The 16,172-nt window shown below is 36.4% G+C and overlaps 1 protein-coding gene across 1 annotated transcript; it reads right to left on the bottom strand.

Annotated features, from left to right (window-relative positions):
- Nucleotides 1-3,301: 3,301 nt before the first annotated feature.
- LOC311083580 (ADP/ATP translocase 3) lies at nucleotides 3,302-8,064 on the bottom strand. Its single transcript, XM_084115191.1, has 4 exons — nucleotides 7,766-8,064; nucleotides 5,961-6,447; nucleotides 3,975-4,115; nucleotides 3,302-3,877 (listed from the first exon to the last, which is right to left on the bottom strand). Exons 1-4 carry the CDS (start codon nucleotides 7,874-7,876, stop codon nucleotides 3,720-3,722), a joined length of 897 nt encoding a protein of 298 aa, XP_083971317.1. The 5' UTR covers nucleotides 7,877-8,064; the 3' UTR covers nucleotides 3,302-3,719.
- Nucleotides 8,065-16,172: the final 8,108 nt, after the last annotated feature.

The raw sequence follows: 16,172 nt of genomic DNA, 5'->3' as shown, positions 1-16,172 counted from the left end.
GAGCTTTGGGTTTATTTGGGGTTTTATTTAATGTCCAGCTGAATATACATTATGCCTTGTGCATAAACTCAGATTTTACTACTCTGGTGAAAAATCAGAAACATTACAAAAGAATTAAAGGGATAGTTCATCCAAAAATGAAAATGCTGTTATCATTTACTCACCCTCAGGTTGTTCCAAACCTGTATGAGCTTCTTTCTTCTGCTGAACACAAAAGAAGATATTTTGAAGAATGTTGGTCACCTCATTGACTTCTATAGTCTTTTTTTTCCATACTATGGAAGTCATCAACTCTTTGGTTTTATGACACATTGATGATTCAGCGTCATATTTGACAGTAATTGTCATTTTGAAGACATTTCTGTATCTATCATGACTTCAATGGTGGATTACCGTAAACAGCTTTTAGATAGATGACCCATTATCTCCATTAATAAAGCACAGCTCTTTTAAAACCCAGGAACCTCAGGAGCTCTGAGCAGGTCCAGAAGATGTGGTCGCATTAGTCCAATATTATCATGTCTACACCGGTCACCCATGTGTCTGGATTATATCTGCTCAAATTAACATTTGTATGTCTGTATCTATATTTGCATTAAATATGTGTCAACTGGAGGCTGTGCTGTCTTCAGTGGAGAAGATTTTAAAATTGATCCCACACTGTTTTTATTCCCCTGTAAAATATATATATATATACACTACCGGTCAAAAGTTTTAGATCGGTAAGATTTTTAATGTTTTTAAAAGAAGTCTCTTCTGCTCACCAAGGCTGCATTTATTTGATTAAAAATACAAACAAAAACAGTAATATTGTGAAATATTATTACAACTTAAAACAGCTGTTTTCTATGTGAATATATAGTTAAGTGTAATTTATTCTTGTGATCAAAGCTGAATTTTCAGCATCATTACTCCAGTCTTCAGTGTCACATGATCCTTCAGAAATCATTCGAATATGATGATTTGATGCTCAAGAAACATTTATGATTATTATCAATGTTGAAAACAGTTTTTTACATTTTTATTTCATGATGCTATGATGAATAGAAAGTTCAAAAGAACAGCATTTATCTGAAATCTAAAGCTTTTGTAACATTAAACACTACCGTTCAGAAGTTTGGGGTCAGTAAGAATTTTAATTTTGGGGGAAAGAAATAAAATAAATACTTTTATTCATCAAGGATGAGTTAAACTGATCAAAAGTTACAGTAAAGACATTTATAATGTTAGAAAATATTCTATTTGAAATAAATGCTGTTCTTTTGAACTTTTGAAAAATTTTGGAAAAAAAAATGTACGCAACTGTTTTCAACATTGGAAATAATAATGAATGTTTTTTGAGCATAAAATCATCATATTAAAATGATTTCTGAAGGATCATGTGACACTGAAGACTGGAGTAATGATGCTGAAAATTCAGCTTTGATCTGAGGAATAAATTACATTTTAAAATATATTAAAATAGAAAACAGTCATTTTAAATTGTCATAATATTTCACAATACTGTTTTTTTTTTTTTTTTTTTATCAAATAAATGCAGCCTTGGCGAGCAGAAGAGACTTCTTTTAAAAACATTAAAAATCTTACCGATCTAAAACTTTTGACCAGTAGTGTATATATATTTCTATTAAAGCTGCTTTGGAACAATGTGTTGTAAAAAGCGATAGAGCCTAACACATTGAAATACTGCATATACTGCCTACTATGTTTTTAAAGCATGTCAAACTTTTCAAAGAGTAATATGCTACATTGTTGGCACAACATCGCTATGTTGCTAAACTTTAACCAGGGTTAAAGGCTTTATAAACGAAAACGAATTATAAACAGATTTATAGATATAACAAAACTGTTTCAGGATGCGTATGCCAGTGATTCTCACACGAGCCCTCCTTTGTGTAGGGTGCAAATTGTTAAATTTGTAATAAATAAAAAAACATAATGTGATCTGTGATCTCTTGTCAGATGTTCTCCAAACTCATCAGGCATTATAGGAGAAGACTCAGAGCTGTTATCTTGGCAAAAGGAGGTTGCAAAAAGTTTTTAATAAAAGGGTGCCAATAATTATGACCAACATCTCTCCAGATCCTGCAGATTCCCAGATCCATGTTGGCGCTTCTTCTCTTCAGTTCACCCACTCATCTTCTATAGGGTTCAGGTCAGGGGACTGAGATGGTCATGGCAGATGCTTGGTTTTGTGCTCAGTGACACATTTTTGTGTTGATTTTGATGTTTGTTTTGGATCGTTGTTCTGATGAAGATCCAACCACGGCCCGTTATAAGATTTCTAGCAGAGGCCGTCAGGTTTTGATTTTTTAAATCTGTTGGTATTTGCTAGAATCCATGATTACATGTTTCTGAACAAGATGTCCAGAACCTCCAGCAAAAAAATAGGCCCATAACATTAAAGATCCAGCAGTATTTAACCGCGAGCATGGGGTACTTTTATCCCTGTTTGCACTAAACCCATCTGGTGTGTTTGCTGCCAAAAAGCTCTTTTTTTAGTTTCATCTGACCATAGAATCCCTTTTGAAGTTTTAGTCGTGTCTGACAACTGAATATGCTGGAGTTTGTTTTTGGAGGCGCGAGGAGGATTTTCCTTGAAAACCTCCAAAACAACATGTGGCGATGTAGGGCTTGTTTGATTTTTTTTAAGCTTTCTGACCCCAAGACTCAACTAATCTCTGCAATTCTCCAGCTGCGATCCTTGGAGAGTCTTTGGCCACTCAAACTCTCCTCCTTATTGCATTAAGACAATATACACACACATCCTCTTCCTGGCAGATTCGTAGCATCTTTAGCTGATTGGAACTTTCACTTTTAAATGCTTTAGATATTTTCTTACAGCCACTTTCTATTTTGTGAATCTCAATCTTTTGCTGCACATCAGAACTATATTCTTTGGTTTCACTCATTGTGTTGGATGATTACGGGAATTTGGCCTTTGTTGTTTCCTCATATTTATACTCCTGTGAAACAAGAAGTCATGGGGGGGGGTCGGGACGGTGTGGTGGAGTCCCCTGAGATCCTTATGGGCCCAGAAAATGTTTTAGAAATGTTAATGGAACAAGGGAATGGACCCTTTAGTTTATGTGATTCATATTCATAAAAAAAATAAAATAATTGTTTTAAATATGTTTAAATTTAAGATTTATACAAAAGTTTTTTTTTTAACTTATTTAAAATTCTTAATTCAAAATATGAATAATATGTAAAGATTATTCAAGTCAATTTGATGGAATTTTACAGTTAATTAAAATGCGTAAATCTTGAAAAAAGGCTTACAATTTTTTTCTTTTTTTTTGAGTGTATTTGATATCTGAATGACAACATTGACCAGTGATAAGTCAAGGAAAGAATTTAAGGCATTTAAGAAAAGAAAAACTGCACATGTATCATATAACTATAGTACAACACCCTTAAAATGAAAGGTTCCAAGGTTTTTTTGCAGTGATGCCATAGAAGAACCATCGTTGTTTCCCTAAAGAACCTTTCAGTGAACAGTTCTGAAAAGAACCATTTTTTAAAAATAATCTAAAGAACACGTTTGTGCAACAAAAAGGTTCCATGGATGTTTAAGGTTCTTCATGGAACCATAGATGCCAATAAAGAACTTTTATTTTTAAGAATGTAGTCCAGCCTCACGAGTAAAGCATTCACATGCAATTCACATATACACAGGTTTGAACGTTTTTTCTTCAACAGTGTAACTCTGTGAAGTGTTACATGTTCTTCTTGAGCTCGTCGTACAGCACCAGGACGATGGATCCACCCAAGCTTCTGAGAACATTAGACCAGGCACCCTTGAAGAAGGCCTTGACGCCTTCATCACGCGCAGTCTTCCTCCAGCAGTCCAGCGAGCCGCTGTACATTATATCAGCTAAAATAAAAGAATATAACACTCATGACCTTAAAGACATAACCAAACAAACACAGATTTTGGATGGAACGTGAGGAAAACAGTTTTTGGATATTACCTCCTTTAAGTCCAGACTGCATCATCATGCAACGGCGTACCGTGTCGAAGGGATACGAGATGAACCCGGCGACAATAGTGACTGTGTGAGCGATCATCCAGCTGACCACGAGATGAGTGTTCTGAGGGTCGGGCAGCATGCCTGGAAAACACACATGCTTCAAACATACCAAAATGGATGCCGTTGCCCAGTAAGGGTTAACAATATAAGACCAACAGCTAACAATTTTCAGAAGCAGGAGTTATGAAAGTGCAAGTCTATTAACAGGACAAATAAAAAAGGTTGTCCCAACAAAACTGTCCCAGCCCCATGTAGAAGTGTTGAACAATACCTGCTCTGATTCAGTGTGGAAAGGTGGATTATTAAGAATATTTGATGCATCATGCATCATCGCATTGACCATTACAAATTAAATTATATGTATCACATAAATTATATATTCTTAATTCAAAATGGCTAAATTAAACAAAATTGTATTAGTTTGCATCACTGATTACATTTCTATCGTAAAACAGCAGTCAAATATGAAATGTTTCATCGCGCTGGAATTCACTCAGCTTCTGTGAACATAAATCTTTAATTTTATTGGTCATCTCAAACATTTTGACATTGACGAGTGGTGACAGACACGGTCGATTATCTTGGTGTTGTGCAATATCCCTACAGCCCTAAAGTAGAGTTAATTTAGGCAGTTATTTCACAATCTTTATTATATACCGAGGTCTGGACCTCAGGGACCTCTATGGTGTAGAGCTGTAGGGCCCAAGAACTGAAAGTGTGAAGGGCCCTATTGTTTTCCAAAAGATTATTTTTTATTAGGGCCCAAAGTAATTATTTATGTATTTATTTTATTTGTTCGTTTGTTTTTTGTCCTAGGATATGGGGGCTCTTGGGGCCCTCATCGGCCAGTACATGGGTGTGGTGAGGGACTTTAAACAGCCACCAGTAGTGCACACACATAGAAAACGATCTACTCATATTTTAAAGACGTGGTGCTTGTCGTTCAGTGCGCCGCCCTCTCTACGCTTTGTTTTGCAAATGTTGGAGGCTCCTGGTTTGAGGACATAATAAACAAATTTTTGATTTTGATTTGGTAGATCTCATGTGAGTGAGAGGTTGCCCCGCCCTCGAGACAGTAAATATTATAGAAGAAAAGAGATGTCGATGCAAGAGGGAGGGGAAAATACTCTGAGTCAAATTTGAGTAATGATAATGAGGTCACATGAATTGTTTGAAAAAAATAATGATGTGCATGGATAAATCCTTTATAATAAATACTGCAAGGTAACGCTTTATTTTAGAATGTCCTTGTTACACATGTTAGATGTAATTACTGAAGTAATAACTACAAATTATGTATAATTTCATTCAACCAATCCTAAACCAAACCCTATTCCTAACCCTAAGTGCATGTAGTTAATGAATATTACTCAGTACTTAAATGTATAATTACACTGTAACAAGGACACTTTAAAATAAATGGTTACACTTTATTTTAAGGTGTATTTGTTACACTCTAATTATACATTTAAGTATTGAGTAATATTAATTAACTACATGTACTTACTATAGGGTTAGGACTAGGGTTTGTTTTAGGGTTAGTTGCATGTAATTATGCTTAATTTATAGTTACTACTATAAATGTAACATACTATGTAACAATGACACTGTAAAATAAAGTGTTACCATTGGCCCATTGTTTTTTTACACTGAAAATGTTTTTTTTCATTTGACATTTCCGTTATTTTAAATTGGTAACAAGCCTCCAAACATGTGTCTCGACTACATCATTTGCAATTGTGGTTGCTGAATAAATGCACCTATCTTTGCATATCTGTGCATGAAAGAGCAATAATTAAAAAAAAAAGTAAAGTCATTCTCAATTGAAAAATTATTAATAATCACAATTATAACTCGAGTAAAATAATCCTGATTATGGTGCCGCCCTATAGCTAAGCCCCTGATGGTGGCAGATTGAAAAGCTACCTTTTGCAGTGTCATAGATGCCGAAGTACGCCGCCCTGTAGATGATGATGCCTTGCACAGACACGTTGAAGCCCTGATACAAGCCCTTCACACCATCAGACTTGAAGATCTTTCCTAAACAGTTTGCAAGGCCTGAGAATTCTCTCTCCACACAAGTCTTCCCGACATCAGCAGCCAAGCGGGTTCTGGCAAAGTCGAGCGGGTAGACGATGCACAGAGACGTGGCTCCAGCAGCTCCACCAGACGCCAGGTTACCAGCGAAGTACCTCCAAAACTGAGTACGGCTGTCGACGCCATCCAGGAAAATCTTCTTATACTTATCCTTGAAAGCAAAGTTGAGAGCCTGTGTTAGGAAGTACCTAATGACATTGGCCGAGTTGCCTCTCCAGAAGGACAGGAAGCCCTGCTCCTTGGGAATACGTACTAAACAGTCTACAATACCTTTGTATTGTTTGTCTACTGCGATTTGCTTGCTGGCATGCTGGATCTGTAAGAAAATGGCACAGTTTTTCAAACAATTAAATATCAGCACATCATTTAAAGAATTCTAATTGTCTGCACGATCTTGTTGACAGAGTTGTCAGTCAGTCAACTAAATATTTCAATACCAGTTAGTAACTTTTCTACTCCAAAATTATGATTTTTAGATCGTTTTCATTAGCATGGGAACCACACACTAATGCAGGTCAAACCGAGAGTTTAATTACAGGTTGTGCGCTTGAAAGACCTTACACCAGTGGAAACTGAGCAAGTCGACAAAAATAGATTGTGTTGATTATAATCTGTTTTGTTGTGTGATGCTGCTGCTCGCTGACATTGCAGCAGAGTGGGAATCATGTAATAACGTACTCATGTAGCCTATATACTCGCAATATTAGGTTTTAGCCTATTTGTAAATATAAAGATGCATTTCTATAGCTCTGAGCTTCTGATTGATTTATTATTGCAATTGTGGTCGCCTCTGAAATGAGGCATATGGGCATTCTATAATGAGGGGTATATTTGGAATTTGACAATGTGAAGAAAACATTGTCAATTCCCAAAACACAAAAAACACCTTACATAAAACCCTTAATCAAGTACGTATTCTATTAGCCAAACTCAGCATTACATGGCTTTGGATTTTTTTTTTTTTTTAAAGCAGATTTTAGATGTTACTGACAAAATAATTTGTTCATAGCTTGGATAAATACCTAGAATGTGGATAGTCACCTGATTGACAGATTATGTATCTAGGCTACTAACTAAAATAAAACATTTTTATCGTTAATAGGCTACTTAATGGAAAATAGATTTAGAGATATAATAGCATTCCTCTCTATTTTCACAAAAGTAGTTTAACTGAATTCAAGAATTCAAGAAAACGTCTACAATGCACAAGCACAATGCATGTTGAATGATAAAGTTCACTTTAACTTAATGCTGTTAAACTGATTATACACAAAGCAAACTGCTTGCTAAAATATCCAAACATGAACAACAGCACTGAAATATAGCACGCAGTTTGTGTCAGATGCGCGTGCATAGCAACAGTTTTGGCTCCAGTCCAGGCGAATCATATTTCAGAATCATCATTGGTTCAATATATTTTTATTATCGGCCTATTATAAAGATAAAGTTATGTAGTATATCATTAAGAACATGATCTTATAATGGACAAGCCCTATTCATAAATTAATAGCCTACTATTAACCAAGATGGACAAATGTGTGAAAAAGATCATTTGTCCTAATTTAGAATGTAATAGCCTACATATTTCGTGTGTATATGGTAATGTAGATATAGTACTTCGTTATAAAGCGTACCTGAAGGAGCAGCTTGACTCTTTCTATGGGCGCAACAGCAGTCTCGGAGATCGCGGCGGCGATTCCACCTGCTAAAAAGTCCTTGGCGAAAGAAATGGCTGTGTCACTCATTGTTGCGTGATGCTGCGTGATGCTGCGTGATGCTGCGTGATGTTGCGTGATGCTGCGGGCTGTCTGGGAAGGCTGTTCGCCAAACCCATCGAAATGACCGAATTTATAGACGCGCTCAATGGCTTTTCTAAAGCCTCGATCACGAGATCCAGCGGGAAGTCTGGTGTGTTTTGTTATTGGTCCATCTGTACTGTAGGGAGGAGGAAACACGAACTGTTCTGTGATATGCGAGTGCACCTGGAAAAACCAGTTAGACCAGCTTGTCAACCAGCATGACCAGCTCGATCTGCGTTTTGGAACATATAGGTGGTAGATGGGTAGACCACACCAAACCAGCTTAAGTTGAAGCTGCTTTCTACAAATGGTCAGTAGGATATAGGCTTAATTTGAATCATTTCTGATAACTGGCAGCACTAATAAATCACAGTATAGCCCTCCAACTTATATGTTATTTAATAGCTTATTTACTGTTAAAGGGGCTATGCAGAATTCAGAAACCCTATAGTTTTATTAGCCACACCAGTGTCAGTTCACCCAAAAATGAAAATTCTGTCATTAATAATCACCCTCATGTCATTCCAAACCTGTAAGACTTTTGTTCATCTTCAGACACAAATGAAGAACTGTTTGATGAAATCTGAGAGATTTCTGTCCCTCCATTGACAGCTTCGCAACTACCACTTTGACACTTCAAAAAGTTCATAAAGAGATCAAACTAATCCATATTGAGCAGTTTAGTACAAATTTTCTGAAGAGACACGATCGCTTTATATGATGAACAGATTGAATTTAGGCTGTTCAAAAAACAAAACAAAACAAAAAAGCGATGAATACATGAAAATTCTTGCATATAACCCCTTTAATTGTCAAGTTAAAGTTATAGAAGATGAACTTATTTTAAAGCAAATATACTGCGCTAAACATTTATTTTATACATTTTATAAATATTGCAGTTCCTTCAGGCAAGTAGCATCTGCAAATTTATATCTCACAATATCAAGTGTATGACACAGTACCTCTCTGCTTTCAATCAGGCTGTTTATGTGGGGCATTTATACAAATGTTTAATCTATACTTGCATTTTATTTGTTTATTCCCAAAATAATAGGGGGAGACCTGAATTTCTCATGTCTTTTATAAATATGAGTCCAGCATTGCATTCATGTGTAAACATGGGATACATCCTCTGAATGCGTCACATCTTGTTTTTGTTTTTTTACTACTTTGAGTTCAGTTTCATCTCCTGTGTTTAGTTAATAGATCCTGGCCTTAATTCTGTCTTTGCAACCACCTTGTGACAGAAGAAGAGATGTATATGGATCTAGCAGCAGTGCAGATCCTCCTCACTCAGGGGGATCGTCCCCTTGAGGAGCACGTGAGTTTTCAGACCTGATCGCGTGTGCATCACCCAGACGACTACTGTACCTCCGAGTATTTTTCCATGCTGGATTAAATGCACATACAAAATCTCCTCTGCTTGGGGCTGGTCCTCCAGGGACCTTCTGTGAGTACATGGAGTGGGCACTCAGCACCTTCACAGTGGGTGAGGTGAAGAAGAATCTCAACCTCCCCAAATCTGTCCTGGATGTGCTTCCAGAGACCTCCCCGAGTCCCCGGCCCTCGTCATGCTCATTATAGACCCTGAACTAGTGTATGTGCGCTTGTCTGACAGAGGCCCAGTCCGTCCTGGAGCCAGAGCTTATTGGCCTGTCGGTACTGGATTTAATGCTGGTTACCTCGGAGGACGGAGGGATGTCGTAGCTTGGAATGACGTCACACCTGAGTTGACTGCGTTCCAATAAAGGGGGGTTATGTCTCATCTTGTTTGTGTTTTTCTATTTTGAGTTCAGTTTCATCCCGTGTTTAGTCCCGATTTCATCTGTTTCCATGGTTACTGGTTTGTTAATTGTTTAGTCCCACCTGTTCCTTGTTTTCTCCCACATTGTTTTCTCCCACATATATATATATATATATATATATATATATATATATATATATATATATATATATACACATACATAGATGAACCTGTTTGGTTATTGGTCTGTTCTTATCGTGTATGGTGTTTTATTCCTTAGTCTTTTGTTTTTGATTAAAAAATTACCATTGCGAATAGATCCTCACCTCAACATTTTCTTTGCAACCTTTTTTTTAAGATCTTAATGGGAGGTGATGAGTTATGTATGTAATAATGACCAATTCCAACAATATAACCAATATAACAAGTTTTGGAGCAATTTTCATTTGTCCAGTATTATAAGACTATTTGTTTTTAAATATGTATGTAAATTCCAAATGATTTGTTACAAATTAATGTCTCATGTTTTCTCATTTGAGAATGATTCTTTAACATTCAACAACATTAACATTTTAACATTACCAACAGTTTTATCAGTTGTTTATCAGTTGTTCTCTAGTTGTTCTTTCTTTAGCACAAAAAAATGACTCTATTGAGTAACTTTTATCTTTGACATTTACAATAAATGTGCATAATTACTATATGACCTATTATTATTATTTAATTGTTTAATTATTATTGTAGAATAGAACTAAAAGTTCACAAATTGACCAACACAATAATGGTACCATGACTTTGTGTCAAACTGATCTGATTCACATTGCATCAGGTGTTTTTTTTTTTTGTCTCTAAAATTGTTATGGTGCAAACATCATCAGAGAAGAGATGTTGTTGCAAGAGGAAGGGGGAAGTTATTTTGATTAAAAATTATGAGGGCTTGTGAATAAAAAAATATAATGTGCACTGATAATTGATTTATAATAATAACTGCATTATTCCATAAAAATTAGAAGTGTAAATTTGGATTTCATGGTAACTGCATGAAACAGGAAACTCATGAATATTCATGTTTGCTCCACACACTGCAACCAAATATCTCCGATATTTTACACCTCTAACACAACATCTCTCCTTACATCTTGCCACACCTCCTAACGCCATTGGCTGTTTTTTTTTCTTCTTCTTCTTTGTACATAGACAGATTTTGCATTCTTTAATATTTTTTTGTAAAAGCAAGAATATGGAATATAGAGGGTTCCAGTGTGACAAATGAACTGGAAGTAATAATAACAGCTGGGATTTTTCATTATTTAAACATTTTTGTTTGAAATGCAAAATTGGAGATATGTAGTTTAAAAGCATTGATTTTTCTGTAAGATGTCAATTCTCTTCTTGGGTGAGAGCTTTCATTTTCCTCTTTCCCATAAACGAGGATAGTATTATATCCGTTAGTGTTATCATAATTATCTTAATAATAATTGCTCAGCTGGCACGTGACCTCCTGGAATTATACTGCCTGCTTGCTGCCATATTTTTTCATAAGCACTCATTTCTAGATACGTTTATAGTAAATCATAGTCCACATTGAGCATTTTAGAGGGCGCGGTCTGAGGATGGAGAGAGAGAGAGAGAGAGAGAGAGAGAGAGAGAGATGTGTGAGGTAAGGGAACACCTGTATGTAACTGAGACTAACAGGTGTTATCAAAAAACCTGCTGCCTGCCAGCGAGAAGAGAGACCTGAGAGTGACTCTGCGTTTGTTGTTGATTCATTGTGTCCATGTTTTATTTTTGTGTTCAATAAACAGAGATTTTACTGGCACTCCTCCTTCCCTACTACCAGTAGCCTATCTTTGTTGATGTTCAATCAAACCTCTATCCATCAGAGCCCTTGACATTTGAAAAGGATTTACACACAAGCAGGCCTATCTATCTATCTATCTATCTATCTATCTATCTATCTATCTATCTATCTATCTATCTATCTATCTATCTATCTATTATAGCCTCAGATTTGATGCGAGCAGAAGAAAATTTTGGATCATAGCCTTCTTGATCAATTTTGCAGTGCAGTCAGCTGACCCAAAACTATGACCATAAACAACAAAATTGTATGCAAAACGGTCTTCAAATTCATGCACTTTATCAGATTTGCAACTTTGTGTCACAAAAAAAATTGCTGATTGCAAATTTACAGCAGAAAACAGCCTGGTACAAAAAGTGGTTTTGGTCTAGGCTATATAGCTAATTTTGCCCTTCATGACAACTGTGAGGGGGGTGATTTTTTTTTTTTTATAACTCATCCATTTAAATTATATTAAGCCTTAAAGTTTTGCATAATTAAGGCTGTGGCCACTTGAGTGACAGGTGGATTGTCTCTGCTGTCACTACTAGCCATTTGTCTGCTGTCTGTTAGCGTCAGGTCACCTCAGCTAATCCCGACTCTTTGCCCATTTTTGGTTATCCGGGAACACGCTGCCAAGATGGCGACAGCCGGCTCCGCACACTTTGGGCTTCAAAAAGGCTCTTCAGAAACCTACGGGTGATGTCACGGACACTACGCTGATTTTTTTTTTACAGTCTATGGTTAAAACCTGCTAATTCATGCTAGCAACGAGCTAAATCATGTTAGCAATGTGGTAAAATATGCTAGTAACATGTTAATTCATGTTAGCAATGTGTTAAAACATGATAATCTATGCTAGTAATGTGATAAAACATGCTAGCAACATGCTAATTCATAAGATTTTTTTTTTTTCATAAGTCAGGAGACTAAAAATAGAGAGTCGGGACTGTCCTGGGAAAAACAGGACATCTGGACACCTGTGCCGCCTTCTCCATGGGAAGTTTCCCTGGTGGAGCAGAACTATGATATTAGCAACAGGGAACTCCTTGCAATCAAGCTGGCACTCAAGGAGTGGAGGGTCCCTGTCATCCTTTCCTCATCATTACTGACCACCTGGAAAATCTGTCACCGGCTGAACCTCTGCCAGGCGCTGTGGGCCCTGTTCTTCAGCTGGTTTGACTTCATGGTCTCCTATTGTCCAGGGTCCAAGAACAGGCAGATTCCCAGTCTCGTCTCAACTCAAGTCTCCTTGCCCTGAGCCTGAGACCATCCTTCTTCCGGTGATTGTGAATCCCATCCAGTGGACCCTGGCCACTCAAATCGCAGAAGCCACCACCACTGACCCTGCGCTGCTGGGATGCCAGGAAGAGATTACCTATGTCCACTGTAAGTTAATTACACCTGACGAGTTTAACTGGAAGAAAAACGAATTACGAGCATTGAATCAGTTTAATGCAGAAAGAGAAACGGAAAAGAAAATGATGAAAGTGATGAAAAGAGACATGTGAATACGGAAGTAAATGGAGTATACGGTGGACGCATGCACAGGAAAACTAAAGGATAAATCATATAGACTATATTTAGTGTGTGTAAAACTAATCAAGTTGTCAATTTTACAATCAAGTGTATCCATGATACATGTTGAGCATCAAAGGGTTTTGTGTCTGTTAATGAGGGATTCCTGGACACATTAATGTTTTAAGATTCATGCGTATAAAATGTAGTTTTTGAAGTTGTTGCATTAGAAAATACACTTATGTGTTATGTAGCTGAAACTGCAAGCAAGGAGCCAATCAGAGTTGTTGGGACATCATGTGGCCAGCAGATGGACCCATCTCAAAAGCCATGAGAAGTTTGAGCAAGCGGACTGATTCAAGAGGACTGCTGATCAACAGCTAATGGATTTTAGATTTTATTCGATATTTGTGTGGAAAACCCTTCCTCTAATTAAGATTTGTTCTTTTGTGAAACGATGTTGCATTCCATGCAAATCACATAATAATTAGGCTACTAGTTATTTTAATTCAATTTACTTGATTTTTCTACTTAAAATGTAAAAAAGAGAAATGTTCGTAAAATATCTACATGTGAAACATTCCATCAGAGGCAAACCGAATAAAGAGGCAATTGATTGACAAGTGTAGCTCATGATATCACATACACAAACATAAACAGAGGCAGCAGGTGCTCCTACTCGGGCTTTAATTACATGATCTCTGATTCATCTAATTGATATGCTAATGCTGATGTAATTAATGCATGAGAGAGAACATCCGCAACCCCAATTAATTAATGAATAATCATCATATATGGCTTTGCATATTTAATCACACATACATTTAAACTATAGCAGGTTTTGTTTTTATTGATGGAATCCTCTACAATATTTTCAGTAATTTATATATAAATACCTAAGCATGAGCCTTTGATGTCCAGAAGACATAATTTTAGTTTTTTTTTTTGGTTAGTCCTTTTAGGCAGCTATTTTTAGACTTCTTATCATTTCAAATTTGGCTATTGAGCCTATAACCACCCAAACGAGACCAACAATCACTTCCAAACTGCCATCTTCCTCTTCTGTCACGCATAGGCTGCAGTGCTCATCTGTGAATGGTGAATTAAACATATATATTACATGACATCAAGCATGTTTTTACATCAGTGCCATGGACTGAACGCTGCTTTACAGCTCAGGGTGATTGATGACCCAACTGACTCCAACACAATTATCTAGAGGACCTCCCCCCCACCCCCCCCCCCCCCCCCATTGCTGGGTATTGTGTGCTGTCCATCTGTCAGATTTGTTTCATTTGTCATTCACCCAGCAACCGTCTCAGCATAATTAAGACATTCACCTCAATTGAACTCTTTAAATCGTCTCATATTTCAGATATGTGACATTGTGCACTATTTATTTTTTCCCTATATAGTTATTTTATTTTTTGTATCCTGTAGTTAGATATATTGCATTCAGACATCTTAATTCCTAGCTTTGTGTGTGTATGTGCATGCATGTGTGTGTGTTTCTGTCTCCATGCATCTTCTTTCTCTAGAGTTTACATTTTGTTGACAGCAATTGGGCTATACTGCATGTTGTAGGTTATGGTTGTGTTATGTTTTTCTTATGTTTTGGATTTTAATTACACATTAACTGCTATATGGTAATTATTTATTTAATTGTGTACTGTCACACCTTATTTTTTTAATTTGGAAGCTAAACTATTTGCGCCACAAACAAGTGTGTTATAATTAAAATAATACATTCAATGGTACAACATGCATGGTATTACATGCAAAATCAAGCAGCATAACACGCTGTTTTGTAGTAAAAAAAAGGCTACCTGGAAGCAGATCAGTTTACAAACGGCTGTGAAAAATAAGGTGGATAGTAGAGATAAAAGGCAAAATGAGAAAACTGAGATACTCTCTTAAGAAAATGATCATTAGATTTTAAATCCTACATCATACTTTTAGAATTCAGACTATTCTCTTGATATTTGATCATGATGGTGACCAGTTTTTTTCAGTAATACATATATAGCAAGTAAAAATAAAATAAAAACCGTTTTATCATATTATAAATGATTGGTTTCTTGATGCCACAAGTTCAGACAGTCTTTGGAAGCATGTGAGTATATAAAATATCTTATGCGAAGTGCATGCACTACAAATCTATGTGAAAGTGGACATGTGGCTAAAGTGTACTGAATGCATGTGTGCGTGAGAGAGACGTTCTGTTATGTTTGGAGAAACACACAAGGGACTCTTTCTGTGTGTTCCATCTGCCATTGACACCCAGGGGACTCAGAGAGGAGGCGTGAATCTGGAAGAGTTATAATGTACCTCAAAAAGGATTTGTCAAAATGTAGCAAACGGCCTTGAGCTAAAAAAAAAAAAAAAGAAAGAAAGAAAGAAAAAGCTTTATCTTTACCCCCATTTAACCCTCTTTGTCCAAAAAAAATCTGCAGCTCAGTATGTATCACAGCAGAACTTAACGAACGCATACATGCATTTTACATATTATGTATTTATGCAGGTTATTGGCCATGAATTACTGAGATGAACTCAACATATCCTGCGAGGAAAGGGCAGAATGGCTGGATTTATTCAAATCGCCATTTTTACTCACTGTTGATGAGAATGAAAAAAGATTTGATCATATTCACTGTTTGGTGAGTATTTTTTATCAAAACAGATGTCTGTGTGCCGTAAATACATTCGGGTAGAATATGTTAAGCGCACATATCAATTTGTTCATTGCACTAATTAAACAGATGTTCTTTTCATGCATAGCATTAATTTGGTGGTCAGAATGATCCTGTTTGCCAATGCTAATGACAAAACTCACTGAGGAAGAGTGGGGGGAAAGAGAAGAGCAATACTGTATCAGTTCTATAGGCAGCAACATCAAATGATTAAAAAAAACTATATTTTTCTGTGACCTTCACCTGATAACACAGATTAATATGTCTATTTAAAAAAAAAAAATCCATAATTACAACCCTGCCTTTGGTTGGCTTGGAATAACATAAAATTTGAAAAAATAAATTCTTTAATGATTACTAAAAGAAATAAATAGAAAGGAATGGCTGGTCATGTGGAAGAGAAATAACGCCATGAGTAAATCTGTTATTTTAGTGCATGTCAGAAATATT

The sequence above is a fragment of the Abramis brama genome (assembly GCF_963993115.1).
Source record: "Abramis brama genome assembly, chromosome: 5".
Lineage (NCBI taxonomy): Eukaryota > Metazoa > Chordata > Actinopteri > Cypriniformes > Leuciscidae > Abramis > Abramis brama.
This window is presented reverse-complemented; position numbering and strand designations above follow the sequence as displayed.